Source organism: Caretta caretta, chromosome 13, assembly GCF_965140235.1.
Source record: "Caretta caretta isolate rCarCar2 chromosome 13, rCarCar1.hap1, whole genome shotgun sequence".
In the NCBI taxonomy this organism is placed as follows: Eukaryota; Metazoa; Chordata; order Testudines; family Cheloniidae; genus Caretta; species Caretta caretta.
This window is the reverse complement of record NC_134218.1, coordinates 39,148,420-39,164,567: the sequence shown is the minus strand read 5'-3', so window position 1 is coordinate 39,164,567 and position 16,148 is coordinate 39,148,420. Positions and strand designations below refer to the sequence as shown.

The 16,148-nt window shown below is 70.0% G+C and overlaps 2 protein-coding genes across 3 annotated transcripts; one reads left to right on the top strand and one right to left on the bottom strand.

Annotated features, from left to right (window-relative positions):
- The first annotated feature begins 1,104 nt into the window (after positions 1–1,104).
- Positions 1,105–5,378, top strand: OXA1L (OXA1L mitochondrial inner membrane insertase). The gene is made up of 10 exons (XM_075118976.1): positions 1,105–1,239; positions 1,634–1,753; positions 2,570–2,762; positions 3,066–3,209; positions 3,524–3,609; positions 3,809–3,973; positions 4,510–4,614; positions 4,712–4,874; positions 4,951–5,031; positions 5,141–5,378. The coding sequence occupies exons 1-10, from the start codon at positions 1,153–1,155 to the stop codon at positions 5,251–5,253; spliced, it is 1,257 nt and encodes a 418-aa protein (XP_074975077.1). The 5' UTR covers positions 1,105–1,152; the 3' UTR covers positions 5,254–5,378.
- Positions 5,379–5,695: 317 nt separating this feature from the next.
- SLC7A7 (solute carrier family 7 member 7) lies at positions 5,696–15,643 on the bottom strand. Of its 2 annotated transcripts, none has more exons than XM_048820137.2 (10): positions 15,625–15,643; positions 13,727–14,203; positions 10,070–10,195; positions 9,670–9,814; positions 8,801–8,924; positions 8,622–8,725; positions 7,739–7,835; positions 6,808–6,957; positions 6,179–6,362; positions 5,696–5,931 (listed from the first exon to the last, which is right to left on the bottom strand). In XM_048820137.2, exons 2-10 carry the CDS (start codon positions 14,199–14,201, stop codon positions 5,846–5,848), a joined length of 1,491 nt encoding a protein of 496 aa, XP_048676094.1. In that variant the 5' UTR covers positions 14,202–14,203; positions 15,625–15,643; the 3' UTR covers positions 5,696–5,845. The 2 variants fall into 2 exon arrangements, with proteins under 2 accessions (XP_048676094.1, XP_048676095.1); XM_048820138.2 differs by lacking the exon at positions 15,625–15,643 and adding an exon at positions 14,512–14,570.
- Positions 15,644–16,148: the final 505 nt, after the last annotated feature.

The window sequence follows — 16,148 nt, the reverse complement described above, 5'->3', positions numbered from 1 at the left end:
GGAAATAGTTTTACTTTGTGTAATGACCCATCCACTCCCTGTCTCTGTTCAAGCCTAAGTTAATTGTATCCAGCTTGCAAATTAATTCCCGTTCAGCCGTCTCTGGCCGGAGCGGGTTGCTGAAGGTTTTTGTTGGGGACTCGCCGGTCTGGGGCCCGCGGCCGAGCGGCCGGGGCAGTGGACGTGCCCCCGCCTGGGGTGAGACTGTGCCAGTCCCCGGCGTCCGGAGTGTGTCCCGGAGTCTCCGGTGCCGGGAGGGTCCGGCTGGCCAGCGGGCGTGGCAGGGGGCATTGCGGGCACGCGGTGGCATCGGTCACATGGGCGGATGTGCAGGGGAACGAGGGCGGAGTCTCAGCCTGGGAGCCCGGACTCCTGGGTTCTCTCCCCGGCCCTGGGAAGGGGGAGGGGGCTAATGGCTGCCGGGGGGGGGGGGGCCGCGGGGCCGGTCCCTTTAAGACCGGTATAAGTCTGAGGTCACATTTTGGGGACACATCCAATATGGCTGCCTCCAGGGCGCCCTCAGACCGGTGGCCGGCGAGGGGGCCCCCTTGCCCTCACCTAAAATGGCCCCAAGAGTCCTTTGCCAAAATTAAATATGGCTGCCACCATGCACTCAAAGGCACATCTGCGCAGGGCAGACCACACTCAAAATGGCCGCCACCCCTGCTCTTAGCCACGCTTTGCCACATTCACTATGGCTGCCGGCGGACATCCGGTCAATGGAGGCGTTGCCCTTTCTCGATATGGCCGCCTTTGGTAACAAATCATGTGACCATGCCTTCAGCTAACATGGCCGCCTTCCGAACACGCACGCGCGCCAGCCCTTTCTCATCATGGTTGCCTCTTCAGAACACTGGGACGCTGCCCTCATTCAATATGGCTGACACACGCCGCGGACGGACGCCGCCAGCCAGGACGGCGCCCACGCCCACGCGTACGCGTTGCCGGGTTGTTGCCACCATCGAAGATGGCCGCTGCCCATAATCCAGAGGTGGGGATACTGCCCGCACTCAAGATGGCGCCTGGCTGTACCAACACGCGATGCGTGCCCATAAACAACATGGCTGCGCTCGCTTCGCCACGGCGTCGCATGCACCACTGCGCTGGCTCAGAAGGCGGGCGCGCGGCGGGGGGCGGCTCCTCCCCGGGAACATGGCGGCTTGTGCGGCTGCGAGGCGGGGCTGGCGCCGGCTGGGACCCCCGGAGCTCGTCCCGCTCCTCAGGGGGCTCCACACGCAGGTGGGATCCGGGGGCACCCTGTGACGTCACAGCGGTCATGACCTTAGGGAAGCGGGGCGGGGGAACCCCGGGGGTCACGTGGTCTGGGGCTTGGGACCCGCCGCCGCTGTCATCTCGGTGCTGTAGAGGTCGAAGGTCGTGACCTCTGAGGTGGGGGAGCACGAGGGGTCCGCGGGCATGACCCCGCTGGTGACGACACGGAAAAGGGAAAGACACGCCCCCTTGGGGCTTAACCTGCGATCAGCCTGGGGTCAAAGGTCATGGGGTCAAAGGTCTCTGGGGAGCAGGGGTCGTGACCCTCCCCTCGGGGTTCACAGGTGACCAGGGGGAGCCCTGATGCTTGGCATGACGAGGTCAAAGGTCACCGATCCCCTTCCCCCTTTTCTCCCCCCAGATCTACAGGGGCGGAGCCCCCTCTGCCTGGCTCCATGGAAACGCCCCGCGTGGGGCTCCCCTGCGCCCCCGACTCACCCTGCGGCCGCCCCCGGCCCGGTGCCAAAGCAGCGCGGCCCAGGTGAGGGGCTGCGGGTCGGGAGTGAGGGGCACCGGTGGGGGGGGGGGCAGGGCTGGGCTGGCAGGGGGCTGCGGGTCGGGAGTGAGGGGCATCGGTGGGGGGGGCAGGGCTGGGCTGGCAGGGGGCTGCGGGTCGGGAGTGAGGGGCATCGGTGGGGGGGGCAGGGCTGGGCTGGCAGGGGGCTGTGGGTCAGGAGTGAGGGGCAGCGGTGGGTGGGGGGGCAGGCCTGGGCTAGGAGGGGGCTGCGGGTTGGGAGTGAGGGGCATCGGTGGGTGGGGGGGTAGGGCTGGGCTGGCAGGGGGCTGCGGGTCGGGAGTGAGGGGCAGGGCTGGGCTGGCAGGGGGCTGCGGGTCGGGAGTGAGGGGCAGCGGTGGATGGGGGGGCAGGGCTGGGCTGGCAGGGTGCTGCGGGTCGGGAGTGAGGGGTAGGGCTGGGCTGGCAGGGGGCTGCGGGTCGGGAGTGAGGGGCAGCGGTGGATGGGGGGGCAGGGCTGGGCTGGCAGGGTGCTGCGGGTCGGGAGTGAGGGGTAGGGCTGGGCTGGCAGGGGGCTGCAGGTCGGGAGTGAGGGGCAGCGGTGGATGGGGGGGCAGGGCTGGGCTGTGGGTCAGGAGTGAGGGGCAGCGGTGGGTGGGGGGGCAGGCCTGGGCTAGGAGGGGGCTGCGGGTTGGGAGTGAGGGGCATCGGTGGGTGGGGGGGTAGGGCTGGGCTGGCAGGGGGCTGCGGGTCGGGAGTGAGGGGCACTTTTGGGGCAGGGCCAGGCTGGTGCTGTGGGTTGAGAGCGAGGGGTGCCTCTGTCTCATTGTCTTCTCTCCCCAGGTACTGCCCCCCGCGGCTGCTCCGCCCCCAGCCCTGGGGGGCACGGTGCCCGGGGGGGAGCTGGCGGAGGTGCCGGAGCTGGGGCTGGCAGAGCTGGGGCTCGGCTCCTACACGCCCGTGGGGCTGATCCAGAACCTGCTGGAGTTCCTGCACGCCGACCTGGGGCTGCCCTGGTGGGGCGCCATTGTGGCCGGTGAGGGGCATGCTGGGATAGCGGGGGGCTGGGCGTCACCCCCAGGTCCGGAGAGAGCTACCAACAACGCACTGTGGGTAACACTCCCCCCCAAAGTATGGGGGCAGCCTGTGCAGTGCATTGTGGGTAATCCTATCTTCCCCCACCAGGCCCGGGGGAGGTCTGCCCATTGCCTTGTGGGTAACGCTCTCTTCTCCAGGCACGTGGGGGCGCGCTGCCCGGTGCCTTGTGGGTAACGCTCTCTTCTCCAGGCACGTGGGGGCACGCTGCCCGGTGCATTGTGGGTAACGCTCTCTTCTCTAGGCACGGTGGCGGCACGCTGCCTGGTCTTCCCGCTCATCGTGAAGGGGCAGCGGGAGGCCGCCAAACTGAACAACCACCTGCCCGAGATCACCCGGCTCACACAGCGCATGCAGGACGCCAAGCGCTCCGGCAACCAGTTTGAGTGTGAGGGCTGGGGGCGGAGCCAAGGGAGGGGGAGGGACCTGGGGTGGGTGGGGAGATAAGGGGGATGGAGACAAGGGATGGGGGTAGAAATTTGGCAGGAAGTGGGTGGAGTCAGCAAGAGGGGGAGGAGCCTGAGGGTTGAAGGGTGGAGTCTAGAGCCAAGGGCGGGGCTTGGGAGCCAGGAAGGTGACGCCTGGGGTCAAGCCTAAGGGCCTCCGAGATAGTGCAGACATTGGGAGGGGGAGGAGCTTAGGGGGTTTGTGGAGGGCTGAGAGATCAGAGCCGAGCCCCTAACTCCCCCTTCCTCCCCCCAGTCTCCAAGTTGTATTCGGAACTGAATCTGTACCAGAAGGCCCACGACGTCAACCCCGTACGGGGGTTCCTGGTGCCCCTCGTCCAGGTAAGGCTCCGCCCCCTGCCTAAGGCCCCGCCCTGCCCCTCACTGCTGACCCGCAGCCCCCTGCTAGCCCAGCCCCGCCAGTGCCCCTCACTCACGACTTGCAGCCCCTGCTAGCCTGGCCCTCCCGGTGCCCCTTACTCCCAACCCACAGCCCCCCATCTCTCCATGGCTCTGACCCTCGTCTCTGCCCCTGCTCCAGGCCCCCGTCTTTATCTCGTTTTTCATCGCACTGCGGGAGATGGCCGCCCTGCCCGTGCCCAGCATGCAGAGCGGCGGCCTGGCGTGGTTCGTGGATCTGACGGCAGCCGACCCCCTCTACGTCCTGCCCCTCGTCGTCACCGGGACCATGTGGCTTATCCTGGAGGTGAGCCTGGGGGGGGTGCGCGGTAGTGTAGGACCTACACGAAACAAGGGAGCCAGGAGCTGGCTGTAAACGGGCGAAGGGCAGGACTGTGCTCATTACGCTGGAGCGCCCCCGCTGCCTGGGAGAGGGATGAAAATAATATAGGACCTACAGTAAAGAAAGAGCAGTGGGGCTCCTGTAAACGCACTGGGAAGGGAAGCGGGGGGTGAAGGGCGGGGCTCTGCTCTCGCACTCCTGGCTGGCCAGCAGAGGAATGACGATCGCGTAGGACCTACAGTAATATGCTAGAAAGGATCATAAATAAAGGGCCAGTTGGCGGCTGTACCCAGCTGGCCAGGGCAGGACAGCAATAGTGTAGGGCCTACAGGAAACAAGGAGCCAGTTGGCTGCTCTGGCCTGGGGTGTTACAAGAATACTAGAGGGCCTACAGGAAACGAGCCTCAGTTGGGTTGCTTTTCATTTGGTGGGGGCATCTCTGGGGGTGGTGCCTGTCTCTAACCCTGCCCCCTATGTGTCGTCCCCCCCCCCCCCGGCAGCTGGGGGCGGAGTCCGGGGTGGACAACCCCAACCTGAAGGTGATGAAGACGGTTTTCCGGGTGATGCCGCTGGTGATCCTGCCGCTGACCATCAGCTTCCCCACGGTGAGAGCCTCGTGGGGGGGAGAAGGACAGCTGGGGGGAGGGGGCCTGGCCCCGATCTCCCCCCGGCACCCACCTGACACTGCCCCATCTCCCCCAGGCCATCTTCACCTACTGGCTGACATCCAACCTGTTCTCCCTGGCGCAGGTCGGGCTCCTGCGGGTCCCGGCCATCCGCGCCCGGCTCCGCATCCCCGACCGCGTCCAGCATGACCCGGCCCTGCTGCCCGCGCGCCAGGGCTTTGTCCAGAGCCTGCGGGCCGGTGAGTGACCCGGGGGGGCGGGGGGAGGAGGGCTCAGCACAGGCGGGGGCTAACCCCTCCCTCCCGTCCCGCGCAGGCTGGAAGGACGCCCAGCTGGCCCAGCAGCTGCAGGAGCGCGAGCGGCGGGTCAAGAATCACCTCGCCCTGGCCGCAAAAGGTCTGTGCCCCCCCCCAACCCCTGCAACTATGGGACCCCCCTGCATGCTCGGGCCACTGCCCCAGAGGGGTGTCCCCCCCACCCCATCTCACCCCATCTCTCCCCCTAGGACCTCTGCGCCAGACCTTCTCCCACAACCCCTTGCAGCAGAAGGAGGGTGGGGCCAGTAGCACCAGCTCCAGCCCCCGCCCAAAGAGGCCCTGGCAGGACACGCTGGGCTGAGACCTGCCCCACAGACATCGCTGGACCCCCAGGACCTCAGAACCGCCACCAGTGGGCACCCACCTCTCCCCAGTCCGGACTCTGCTCAGGGGGTGGGTCTGAGCCAATAAAGGACTCATCACCCACCCGCTGGTGCCATTGGACTCTGCTTGGGAGGTGGGGGGTAGGGTTGGAGACCCCTCTACTACTGGGGGGCAGGGGAGTGCGCGGACTGAGGTCTTGTTGGGGGGAGCGTGGGGGCGAGATTGAGGGGCTCATTCCCAGGTTGGAGGACAGGAGGCAGAAGGGGCTATGGGGCAGGAGAGAGGCAGGGAGCACAGTGCATGGGGGGAACTGGGAACCCAGTGGTGGGGCAGAGGAGGAGGAAGGGGATCTCCGGGGGGAGAGGTGGGGTTCTCTGGGGGAGGGCAGGGAGCGGACAGATGACACCCGGAGCCGGCTGTGACTGGAGTGATGCTGGTTTATTGGTAGCAGCTGCTTCCGAGGCAAGGGCGGGGCTGGTGGTGCCCCGACACCAGGGCCGAGGGGGCCAATAAATTAAAGAGGAGTGGGTCTTGGGGGGAGGGAAGGTGCCCCTTCCCCACTGGCTCCGTCACTGGGATTTGGGGCGACTGTCGTCAGGGTCCAGCTCCGTCACCACGGCCCGGCACAGCAGCTGGATGTGGCGGGAGACGCCGGCTGCAGAGAGAGCGGGACAGTTAGTGGGGGCTGTGGGTCAGGAGTGAGGGGCATAGTACGGCTGGGGGGGTCCAAGGCTGGGCTAGCAGGGGCTGCGGGTCAGGAGTGAGGGGCTCCGGGCTGGGCTGGCGGGGGCTGCGGGTCGGGCGCGGGGGGTGCCAGGGGGGCTGCGGGTCGGGAGCGAGGGGCGCCGGCGGGGCCGGGGGTTGTGGGTTGGGAGCGGGGGGCACCGGCGGGTCTCACTCACCCACGGCCGCCCGCAGCCAGCGGGGCCGGCGGGTGTCCGGGCTCCGCACCAGCAGGAAGTAGACGGGCAGCCCTGAGAGCGCGATGCCGATGCCGATGAGCGAGTTGAGGGGGTCGGTGTAGAGCGGGACGGCCACCAGGAACACGGTGCACAGGCAGAAAAACAGCGGGAAGACGATGCTCAACTGGGGAGACAGCCAGGGGGTGAGCCGCCGCCCCGGGGCACGGCGGGGCCGGGGGGCAAGGGGAGAGCGGCCGCCCCGGGGCACGGCGGGGCCGGGGGGCAAGGGGAGAGCGGCCGCCCCGGGGCACGGCGGGGCAAGGGGAGAGCGGCCGCCCCGGGGCACGGCGGGGCCGGGGGGCAAGGGGAGAGCGGCCGCCCCGGGGCACGGCGGGGCCGGGGGGCAAGGGGAGAGCGGCCGCCCCGGGGCACGGCGGGGCCGGGGGGCAAGGGGAGAGCGGCCGCCCCGGGGCACGGTGGGGCAAGGGGAGAGCGGCTGCCCCGGGGCACGGTGGGCCAAGACGGGAGCCCATGGGGGGAGACGCTGCCCCAAGGCATTGTGGGATGGGCAGGGAGTCAGAGGGGGAGACACTGCCCCCAGAGGATTGTGGGAGGGGGTGGGGCCTTACCTTGAGTGGGCGGGGCCTGTCGGGCTCCTTCCAGCGCAGGTAGAGCTGCCCGGCGATGGACAGGCCCACGAAGAACCAGTAGCTGAAGCTGTAGTAGTTGATGAGCTGGAAGATGTCCTCCACGCAGAGATAGACCAGAGCCATGGCCCCCTGGGAGAGGGGGAGACCCCCCTCAGGGAGATGGACTGACCCAAGGGGGACACACCCCTCCCAAGACAGGGCCATGGACTGACCTTTGGGACAACCCTCCCCATTGGGGTAATGGGCTGACCCACAGGAACACCCCCCCCCTTAGAGACAGGGCAATGGACTGATCCGTGGGATAGTGCCCCCCCCATCAGGGGCATGGATGGACTGTCCCAAGGGATGCCCTCAAGCGTGGGTGGTGGAGGGAATGGACTGACCTGACTCCTGCCCCCACTAGCTCAGGCAAATGGACTTTCCCATTGCATTCCACAACCCCTGGGCCTCCAGGAAAACTGGACTCTTCCAGGGTGTGAAATCTGCCCTTGTGGGGTGGTGTCTCCCATAACCCGTCGTGGTCTGTAGTCTGTCCCTTTCCCCCACCCTTGCCCCTAGCCGTGATCTGGCCCATGGGTATGATCGGTCCCATGGCAAACCCTGGGGGATGGTCTGGCCCGTGGCCACAGCTGTGGTCTATCCCATACCCCCCCGTGGGGAATGGTCCGTCCCATGGCCACAGTCATGGTCCATCCCATACCTCCCCATGGGGAGTGGTCCATCCCGTGGCTCCTGACGTGGTCCATCCCATACTCCCCCATGGGGAATGGTCCATCCCGAGGCCCCAGCCGTGGTCCATCCCATACCCCCCCACGGGGAACGGTCTGGCCCGTGGCCCCAGCCGTGGTCCATCCCATACCCCCCCACGGGGGATGGTCCATCCCGCGCCCCCCCGGCGTGTGGGGCTCACGTTGAAGAGCAGGGCCGGCACGGGGGTGAATCGCTCCACGTGGATCATGCAGAGGGCGTCGGGCAGGTGCCCCTCCCGCGAGCCCACGAAAAACAGCCTGGGGCAGAGCAGAGTGTCAGGGGGGGTGGGGCGCGGCGCAGAGGGGCTGGGGGTCATGGGGGTGGGGGGCACTCAGGGCCTGGGGGTCACGGGAGGGGGATGCCAGGGGCTGCGGGTCAGGGGTGGGGGCACTGTGGGGCTGCACTGGGGGCTGCGGGATGGGGGCACAGAGGGGCTGCAGGGTGGGGGGCAGGGGGTGCCGGGGGGCACTGGGGGGCTGCAGGTCCGAGGCAGGGGGCCCTGGGGGCTGCGGGACGGGGGCTGCGGGGTGGGGGAGCTGTGGGGTGTGGGGGCACTGGGGGGCTGCAGGTCGGAGGCAGGGGGCACTGGGGGCCGCGGGACAGGGACTGGCGGGGGCTGCGGGGCAGGGGGGCTCCAGGTCCGAGGCAGGGGGCCCTGGGGGCTGCGGGACGGGGGCTGCGGGGTGGGGGAGCTGTGGGGTGTGGGGGCACTGGGGGGCTGCAGGTCGGAGGCAGGGGGCACTGGGGGCTGCGGGATGGGGGCTGGCGGGAGCTGCGGGCGGGGGGGACTGGGGGGCTGCAGGCCGGAGGCAGGGGGCACTGGGGAGCTGCAGGTCGGAGGCAGGGGGCACTGGGGGCCGCGGGATGGGGACTGGTGGGGGCTGCGGGGCAGGGGGGGCTGCAGGTCCGAGGCAGGGGGCACTGGGGGCTGCGGGACGGGGGCTGGCGGGAGCTGCGGGGCGGGGGGGGACTGGGGGGCTGCAGGCCGGAGGCAGGGGGCACTGGGGGCTGCGGGGTGGGGGAACTGGGGGGCGGGGGGGCACCTGGAGGCGGCGAGGATGGAGGCGTTCAGTCCCCCGAAGCAGGACAGGGCCACGGCCAGGGGGATGGTCCAGTTGAAGATGCCGAAGACGCGGTCGGCGAAGCTCTGTGGGGAGACGGGGGGTGAGAGCCCGGCCGGGGGGTCCCCCCACGCCCTGCCCCCACGCCCCCCGCTACTCACCACAGCCACGGCGTCGCTGGCCAGCAGCTCGCCGGGCGCCAGCACCGTGTAATAGGCCACGTTGGTCAGCAGGTAAATGGCCGTCACCACCGGCATGGAGACCCCGATGGCCAGCGGCAGGTTCCTGGGGCCGGAGCCGGGTCAGAGCCGGAGCCTCGCAGCTGGTCAGCCCCGGCCCCCACGAACCCCTCACCTCCCTCCCTGGCCCCCCACGAACCCCCTCGCCTCCCGCCCCCCATGTACCCCCTCGCCTCCCGTCCCTGCCCCCCATGAACCCCCCCTCGCCTCCCAGCCCGGCTCCCAACATGCCCCCCAACTCCCCTCCCACCCCGGCCCCCCCACACCTCCCCATCACCTCCCAACCCGACTCCTGCACAGACCCCCCTCCAACCTCCCAAACCAGCCCCCCATGGACTCCCCACGGGCCCCCTGCACTCACCTCCCAACCCCCTCAGTCCTTGCAACTCACTGACCCTGGGGCGTCCCAATGAGGAGCCCCCGGTCCAACCCCCGAGGCAGCTTGGGGGCCAACATGCTAGGTGGGGAGTTAAACACCCCGCAAATGAAGTGGGGCAACAATGCGAAGGGAAAGCCCAAGACCCTTCTTCCTGGAGCAGCCCCCCTCTGCTCCCCAGTCACAGGGTGGGGGCGCCATGGCTCCAGGCCGCACCCCCTGCCCCACAGGCTGGGGGACAGGTCAGGTCCCAGCTCAGTAGTGGCAGGGGGGATCTATGGGGCAGGCTGAGGATGGGTCACGCACCAGCTCAGCGGGGGCAGATCTATGGGGCAAGCTGCAGGGGTGGGACCGGTCCCAGCTCAGCGGGGCCAGATCTGTGGGGCAGGCCCGGCCCCCAGGGAGCAGCACCCACCTCTCGGGGTCCTTGATCTCCTCAGTGACGAAGTTGAGGGTGTCCCAGCCCGAGTAGGAGAAGAGGGCCGAGTAGAGGGCCAGGGCCAGGTCCCCCACGGCCAGCGAGGAGCCCGCGAAGGGGTCAGCGAAGTGCTCGGAGTGTCCTGCAGGGGGAGGCAGGGAGTCGGCCGGCTGGGGGGCACGGGCAGGGCTGTGGGGGGCACAGGCTGTGGGTCGGGGGGTGAGGGGCGCCGGGGGCTGTGGGCCGGGGCTGAGGGCCCCCGGGGGCAGGGCCAGCAGGGGCTGAGGGGCCCCGGGGGCAGGGCCGGCGAGGGGCCCCGGGGCGGGGCTGAGGGCCCCCGGGGGCAGGGCCGGCGAGGGGCCCCGGGGGCAGGGCCGGGGGGCACCGGCTGCCCTACCCTGTGCCAGGCGCACGACGCCGGCGACGATCACGGCCAGCAGCGCCAGCAGCTTGGCGTAGGTGGAGACGTCCTGCACCCGCGTCCCCCATTTCACGTAGGCGCAATTAACGAACGTCAGGAGACCTGGGGGGACAAGAGAGCGTGAGACCCCCTGAGTCGCCCCAGAGCCCCCTGCGCACCCCGGATGCCTGGGTTCTTTCCTGTCTCCCAGAGAGGAGTGGCGGCTCGTGGTTAGAGCGGGGCATGGGAGCCAGGACTCCTGGGTCCTCTCCCTGGCGCTGGGAGGGGAGTAGGGGCCGGTGGGTCAGAGCAGGGGGCCCTAGGAGCCCGGACTCCTGGGTCCTCTCCCTGGCGCTGGGCCCCACGCCCCTCCCTGTTGTTTTCCTCCACTTCCCGTCAGCCTTGATCTTTCCCCAGGCGTGTTGTGACTGGGAGACTCATAAACCCGGCTGGACCCGGCCCGGGGGGAGGGGGGGGGCCGGTGTCCCCCCCCCATCCTGGCGCTGGGCCCTGGGGGCTGGGCCGAGCGCCGGGGGCAGCCGGGGACAAGGCCAGAGATTCCTGCCCCTCTCCAGCTGGGCCCAGACACACCCGCCCCCATTCCCCTCACTCCTGACCCACGGCCCCCCACGGGCCTGGTCCTGCCCCCCACCCGCCCTCCATGCCCCTCACTCTCGCCCCACGGCCCCCTCCCGGCCTGGCCCTGCCCCCCACCCCCCTCACTCCCGCCCCACAGCCCCCCACGGGCCCGGCCCTGCCCCTCTCCCGCCCCCCCATGCCCCTCACTCCCACCCCGCAGCCCCCTCCCAGCCTGGCCGTGCACCCCACCTGCCCCCCATGCCCTTCACTCCCACCCCGCAGCCCCCTCCTGGCCTGGCCCTGCCCCCCGCCACCACCCCGCCATGCCCCTCACTCCTGCCTTGCAGCCCCCCACTGGCCTGGCCCTGCCCCCCACCCGCCCCCCATGCCCCTCACTCCCACCCCACGGCCCCCCACGGGCCCCTACGGGCCTGGTCCTGCCCCCCACCCACCCACCATGCCCCTCCCTCCCGACCCGCAGCCCCCTCCGGGCCTGGGCCTGCCCCCCACCCACCCACCATGCCCCTCACTCCCAACCCGCAGACCCCTCCCGGCCTGGGCCTGCCCCCCACCCGCCTGCTATGCCCCTCACTCCCACCCCGCAGACCCCTCCCGGCCTGGCCCTGCCCCCCACCCGCCCGCCATGCCCCTCACTCCCGACCCGCAGCCCCTGCCGTCCCAGCCCCCCATGCAGGCCCGCGTGACGGGGTGGTGCAATGTGGGGGCCTGACTTGGCGTTTTCCGGCAGCTGGATCCGGCAATGAATCCCCGACTCAGCAGCGGGGCCATCAGCCGAGCCCAGCCCACAACCCCCTGCCCCCCGTGGGCTCAGCCGGCCAGACAGAGCCCCACACTCGCCAAGCCCAGCATCCCTCCGCCGCGGGCTCAGAGCGCGGGCTGGGAGCCAGGACGCCGGGGTTCCTTCTCTGCCAGTGGGGGTTGGAGGAGTCCAAGGAGCGAGACTGGGCCAAAGGGCGAGTGACAGCCAGAGCGGAGGAGGAGAGAGAGAGAAGATGATGCCCCACACTCCTGCCCCGCAGCCCCCTGCCCCCCCAGCCCTGCCGCTGCCCCTGCCCCTCACTCCTGCCCCGCAGCCCCCTGCCCCCCCAGCCCTGCCGCTGCCCCTCACTCCCACCCCGCAGCCCCCTGCCCCCCCAGCCCTGCCGCTGCCCCTCACTCCCACCCCCCAGCCCTGCCGCTGCCCCTGCCCCTCACTCCTGCCCCGCAGCCCCCTGCCCCCCCAGCCCTGCCGCTGCCCCTCACTCCCACCCCGCAGCCCCCTGCCCCCCCAGCCCTGCCGCTGCCCCTCACTCCCACCCCGCAGCCCCCTGCCCCCCCAGCCCTGCCGCTGCCCCTGCCCCTCACTCCTGCCCCGCAGCCCCCTGCCCCCCCAGCCCTGCCGCTGCCCCTGCCCCTCACTCCTGCCCCGCAGCCCCCTGCCCCCCCAGCCCTGCCGCTGCCCCTCACTCCCACCCCGCAGCCCCCTGCCCCCCCAGCCCTGCCGCTGCCCCTGCCCCTCACTCCTGCCCCGCAGCCCCCTGCCCCCCCAGCCCTGCCGCTGCCCCTCACTCCCACCCCGCAGCCCCCTGCCCCCCCAGCCCTGCCGCTGCCCCTCACTCCCACCCCCCAGCCCTGCCGCTGCCCCTGCCCCTCACTCCTGCCCCGCAGCCCCCTGCCCCCCCAGCCCTGCCGCTGCCCCTCACTCCCACCCCGCAGCCCCCTGCCCCCCCAGCCCTGCCGCTGCCCCTCACTCCCACCCCGCAGCCCCCTGCCCCCCCAGCCCTGCCGCTGCCCCTGCCCCTCACTCCTGCCCCGCAGCCCCCTGCCCCCCCAGCCCTGCCGCTGCCCCTGCCCCTCACTCCTGCCCCGCAGCCCCCTGCCCCCCCAGCCCTGCCGCTGCCCCTCACTCCCACCCCGCAGCCCCCTGCCCCCCCAGCCCTGCCGCTGCCCCTGCCCCTCACTCCTGCCCCGCAGCCCGCTGCCCCTCACTCCTGACCCGCAGCCCCCAGAGCCCTGCCGCTGCCCCTCACCCCCTGCCCCGCAGCCCCCTGCCCCCCGAGCCCTGCCACTGCCCCTCACTCCTGACCCACAGCCCCCTGCCCCCCCAGCCCTGCCGCTGCCCCTGCCCCTCACTCCTGCCCTGCAGCCCGCTGCCCCTCACTCCTGACCCACAGCCCCCAGAGCCCTGCCGCTGCCCCTCACCCCCTGCCCCGCAGCCCCCTGCCCCCCCAGCCCTGCCGCTGCCCCTCACCCCCTGCCCCGCAGCCCCCTGCCCCCCCAGCCCTGCCGCTGCCCCTCACCCCCTGCCCCGCAGCCCCCTGCCCCCCGAGCCCTGCCACTGCCCCTCACTCCCGACCCACAGCCCCCTGCCCCCCCAGCCCTGCCGCTGCCCCTCACTCCCAACCCGCAGCCCCCTGCCCCCCCAGCCCTGCCGCTGCCCCTCACTCCCGCCCCACAGCCCCCTGCCCCCCCAGCCCTGCCGCTGCCCCTCACTCCCGCCCCGCAGCCCCCTGCCCCCCCAGCCCTGCCGCTGCCCCTGCCCCTCACTCCTGCCCCGCAGCCCCCTGCCCCCCCAGCCCTGCCGCTGCCCCTGCCCCTCACTCCTGCCCCGCAGCCCGCTGCCCCTCACTCCTGACCCGCAGCCCCCAGAGCCCTGCCGCTGCCCCTCACCCCCTGCCCCGCAGCCCCCTGCCCCCCCAGCCCTGCCGCTGCCCCTCACTCCCGCCCCACAGCCCCCTGCCCCCCCAGCCCTGCCGCTGCCCCTGCCCCTCACTCCTGCCCTGCAGCCCGCTGCCCCTCACTCCTGACCCGCAGCCCCCAGAGCCCTGCCGCTGCCCCTCACCCCCTGCCCCGCAGCCCCCTGCCCCCTGAGCCCTGCCACTGCCCCTCACTCCTGACCCACAGCCCCCTGCCCCCCCAGCCCTGCCGCTGCCCCTCACTCCCGACCCGCAGCCCCCTGCCCCCCCAGCCCTGCCGCTGCCCCTCACTCCCGCCCCACAGCCCCCCCCATGCCCAGCCCTGTCCCCCCCCCAGCCCTGCCGGTGCCCCTCCCTGCGGCCCCCAGCCCCCGCTCACAGATGCAGACGGCGGCCAGCAGGCGGTGGGCGGCGTAGGGCCCCGGGCAGCTGGGGAAGACGGGCTGCACCATGTAGCTGGCGAAGGTGAGGGCGATGACGGCCTGGCTGGTGGGCTCGATGATGAGGAGGGAGGCCCAGAGGCGGACGAAGGCCGCCAGCCCCCCGAAGGCCTCCAGGATGTAGGCATAGCTGGCCCCCGACTTGGTGACGGTGGTGCCCAGCTCAGCGTAGCACAGCGCCCCGAAGACGGAGAAGAGGCCGCCCACGGCCCACACGGCCAGCGCCAGCCCATAGGAGGCGCTGTGCAGGAGCACGCCCTTGGGCGAGACGAAGATGCCCGACCCGATCATGTTGCCCACGATGAGGCAGATGCCGCTCAGCAGCGAGATCTCCCGCTGCAGCTTGACGGGGGGCTCCGGGGGGCTGGCGGGCTCCTGCGGCGGGGCCGGGGCGTAGTGCGGGGTGGGCGCCATGGCTGCAGAGGGGAGAGAAGGGGTTAGGGTGGGGGGGCGCAGGATGGGACATGGGGCCTTTCCCCTCTAGGGGGCGCCGATCTCATCAGACAGCCCCCCAGCGGGGAGATAGGGGAGAGGGGAAACGGGGGGGCTAGTGCGTTAGAGCAGGGGGCTGGGAGCCCGGACTCCTGGGTTCTCTTCCCCAGCTCTGTGAGCGGAGTGGGGGCTAGTGGGTAGAGCAGTGGGGCTAGAAGCCAGGACTCCTGGGTTCTCTCCCAGCTCTGCGGGGGCGGGAGGCGAGGCCCCAGGGCTCTGCACAGACACTCACCGCTCCTGGCACGTTCCCCTCCGTCCCCTCACAGAAAGAGGAAGAGCCGGGAGGGGCAGAGACTTTAACTTGACAAGGGGGGGCTGGGCCCTGGGCCGGGTCCAAGGTCCCTGGAAGGGAGCCAGCAGCGTGACAGGGGAGATAAGTGCTGCGAGCTTCCCCCGCGCCTGCTGCGAGCTTCCCTGACAATGCCCCCATACTGCAAGCTGCACCCACTGTGAGCTTCCCTGACAGTGCCCCCATGCTGCGAGCTTCCTCCTCCAACAGTGCCCCACCACTGTGAGCTTCCCCCCACCCATGCTGTGAGCTTCCCTGACAGTGCCCCCATGCTGCGAGCTTCCCCCTCACTGCGAGCTTCCTTGACATTGCCCCCCAAGCTGTGAATTTCCCTGACAGTGACCCCACACGCTGTGAGCTGCCTCCTCCAACAGTGCCCCCATGCTGCAAGCTTCCCCCCTGACAGTATCTACATGCAATGGGGACATTTGCACCCATAGCTGGGGATCGAACCCAGGAGTCCAGGCCTGTGAGGCTCATTGGCGTCCTCATTAATAATTAGCCAAAAGTTAATAACCAATGAGTCAAACTATTAATTATGTGACCTCTGACCCTGACTTTGCCCTGCCCCCTCCCCCACTCACAGGGAATGGGAAGGGGGCAGAAAAGGGACCGAGGCATTCAGGGATACTGGACAGAGAACCAAAGAATGGCCAGGCAGGGTCAGAGCAACGGCCCAGCCAGCCCCGGCTCCAGGCTGCCAACAGACCAGGGCAATTATCCAGGGATTCACCCCGAGCTCTGGGGCCACCTAGCGCAGGGGGCTGCGTCCCTGACTAGCTTGGCCAATGGCCGTCGCTGGACCTGGCTTCCAGGAACGTGGCTCCTTGTGTGTCAAACCCCCTTCTACTTCTGACCTCAGCCCATCCCCTGGCAGTGAGTTCCACAGGTTAACTGAAATCCTGCCTGCTGGAAACTGCTGCATGTTCATGAGGCCCACAGTTCGTGTCCACCCTAGTCACAGTCTGCCGTCTCAGAGCCCTACGCACTGGATCCACCCGGCAGGAACCCCGGCGTCCGGGCTCTGAGCCCAGGCTGAGACTGGGCAGAACTCACTTCATCTCGGGGGGACGGGAAGGAGAGTCCGCGAATTGACTCTTCTGGGTTCCCGTGGATACACTTTCAAGACGGCGAAAACTGCAGGGCCAGGAACGAGCCAATATGGCCGCGCCCAGTGGATGCCTTCCCCACATATGGTACAAGATGGCGGCGCCCATTAATTTCCTTTAGCAAGATGGCGACGGTAAAAAATGCCTTTCCACGGTGACGGCTACGATCATTTCCGGTCCGAACATGGCAGCCCCTACAATATCCTTCACCAATATGGCGGCCCCTATGAATCCCTTCCCCAAAAATGGCTGCGCCTATCACTGTCCTTAAAAAAAATGGAGGCCCACTGTCTAAATCAAGATGGCTGCGCCCGTTAAAGCAAACTAATTATACAATTCCATCAAAGATGCTATCCCCTTTAAATTCCTTCCCAAATATAGCGACGCCATGTAGTTCCGTAACCAAGATGGCGCTGCCTGTATTTTCCTCACCAACATGGCGGCTCACAGCCTTTGGCTATTCAAGATGGC

Coding starts and splice junctions, on each gene's coding strand:
- OXA1L (XM_075118976.1), top strand. CDS start 1,153: ATGGCGGCTTGTGCGGCTGCGAGGCGGGGCTGGCGCCGGCTGGGACCC. Junction 3,610..3,808: donor TCCTGGTGCCCCTCGTCCAG/GTAAGGCTCCGC, acceptor CCCCTGCTCCAG/GCCCCCGTCTTTATCTCGTT. Junction 5,032..5,140: donor CCTCGCCCTGGCCGCAAAAG/GTCTGTGCCCCC, acceptor CTCTCCCCCTAG/GACCTCTGCGCCAGACCTTC.
- SLC7A7 (XM_048820137.2), bottom strand. CDS start 14,201: ATGGCGCCCACCCCGCACTACGCCCCGGCCCCGCCGCAGGAGCCCGCC. Junction 8,925..9,669: donor GAGATCAAGGACCCCGAGAG/GTGGGTGCTGCT, acceptor CTCCGGCCCCAG/GAACCTGCCGCTGGCCATCG. Junction 6,958..7,738: donor TGCCGGCCCTGCTCTTCAAC/GTGAGCCCCACA, acceptor CCCCTCTCCCAG/GGGGCCATGGCTCTGGTCTA.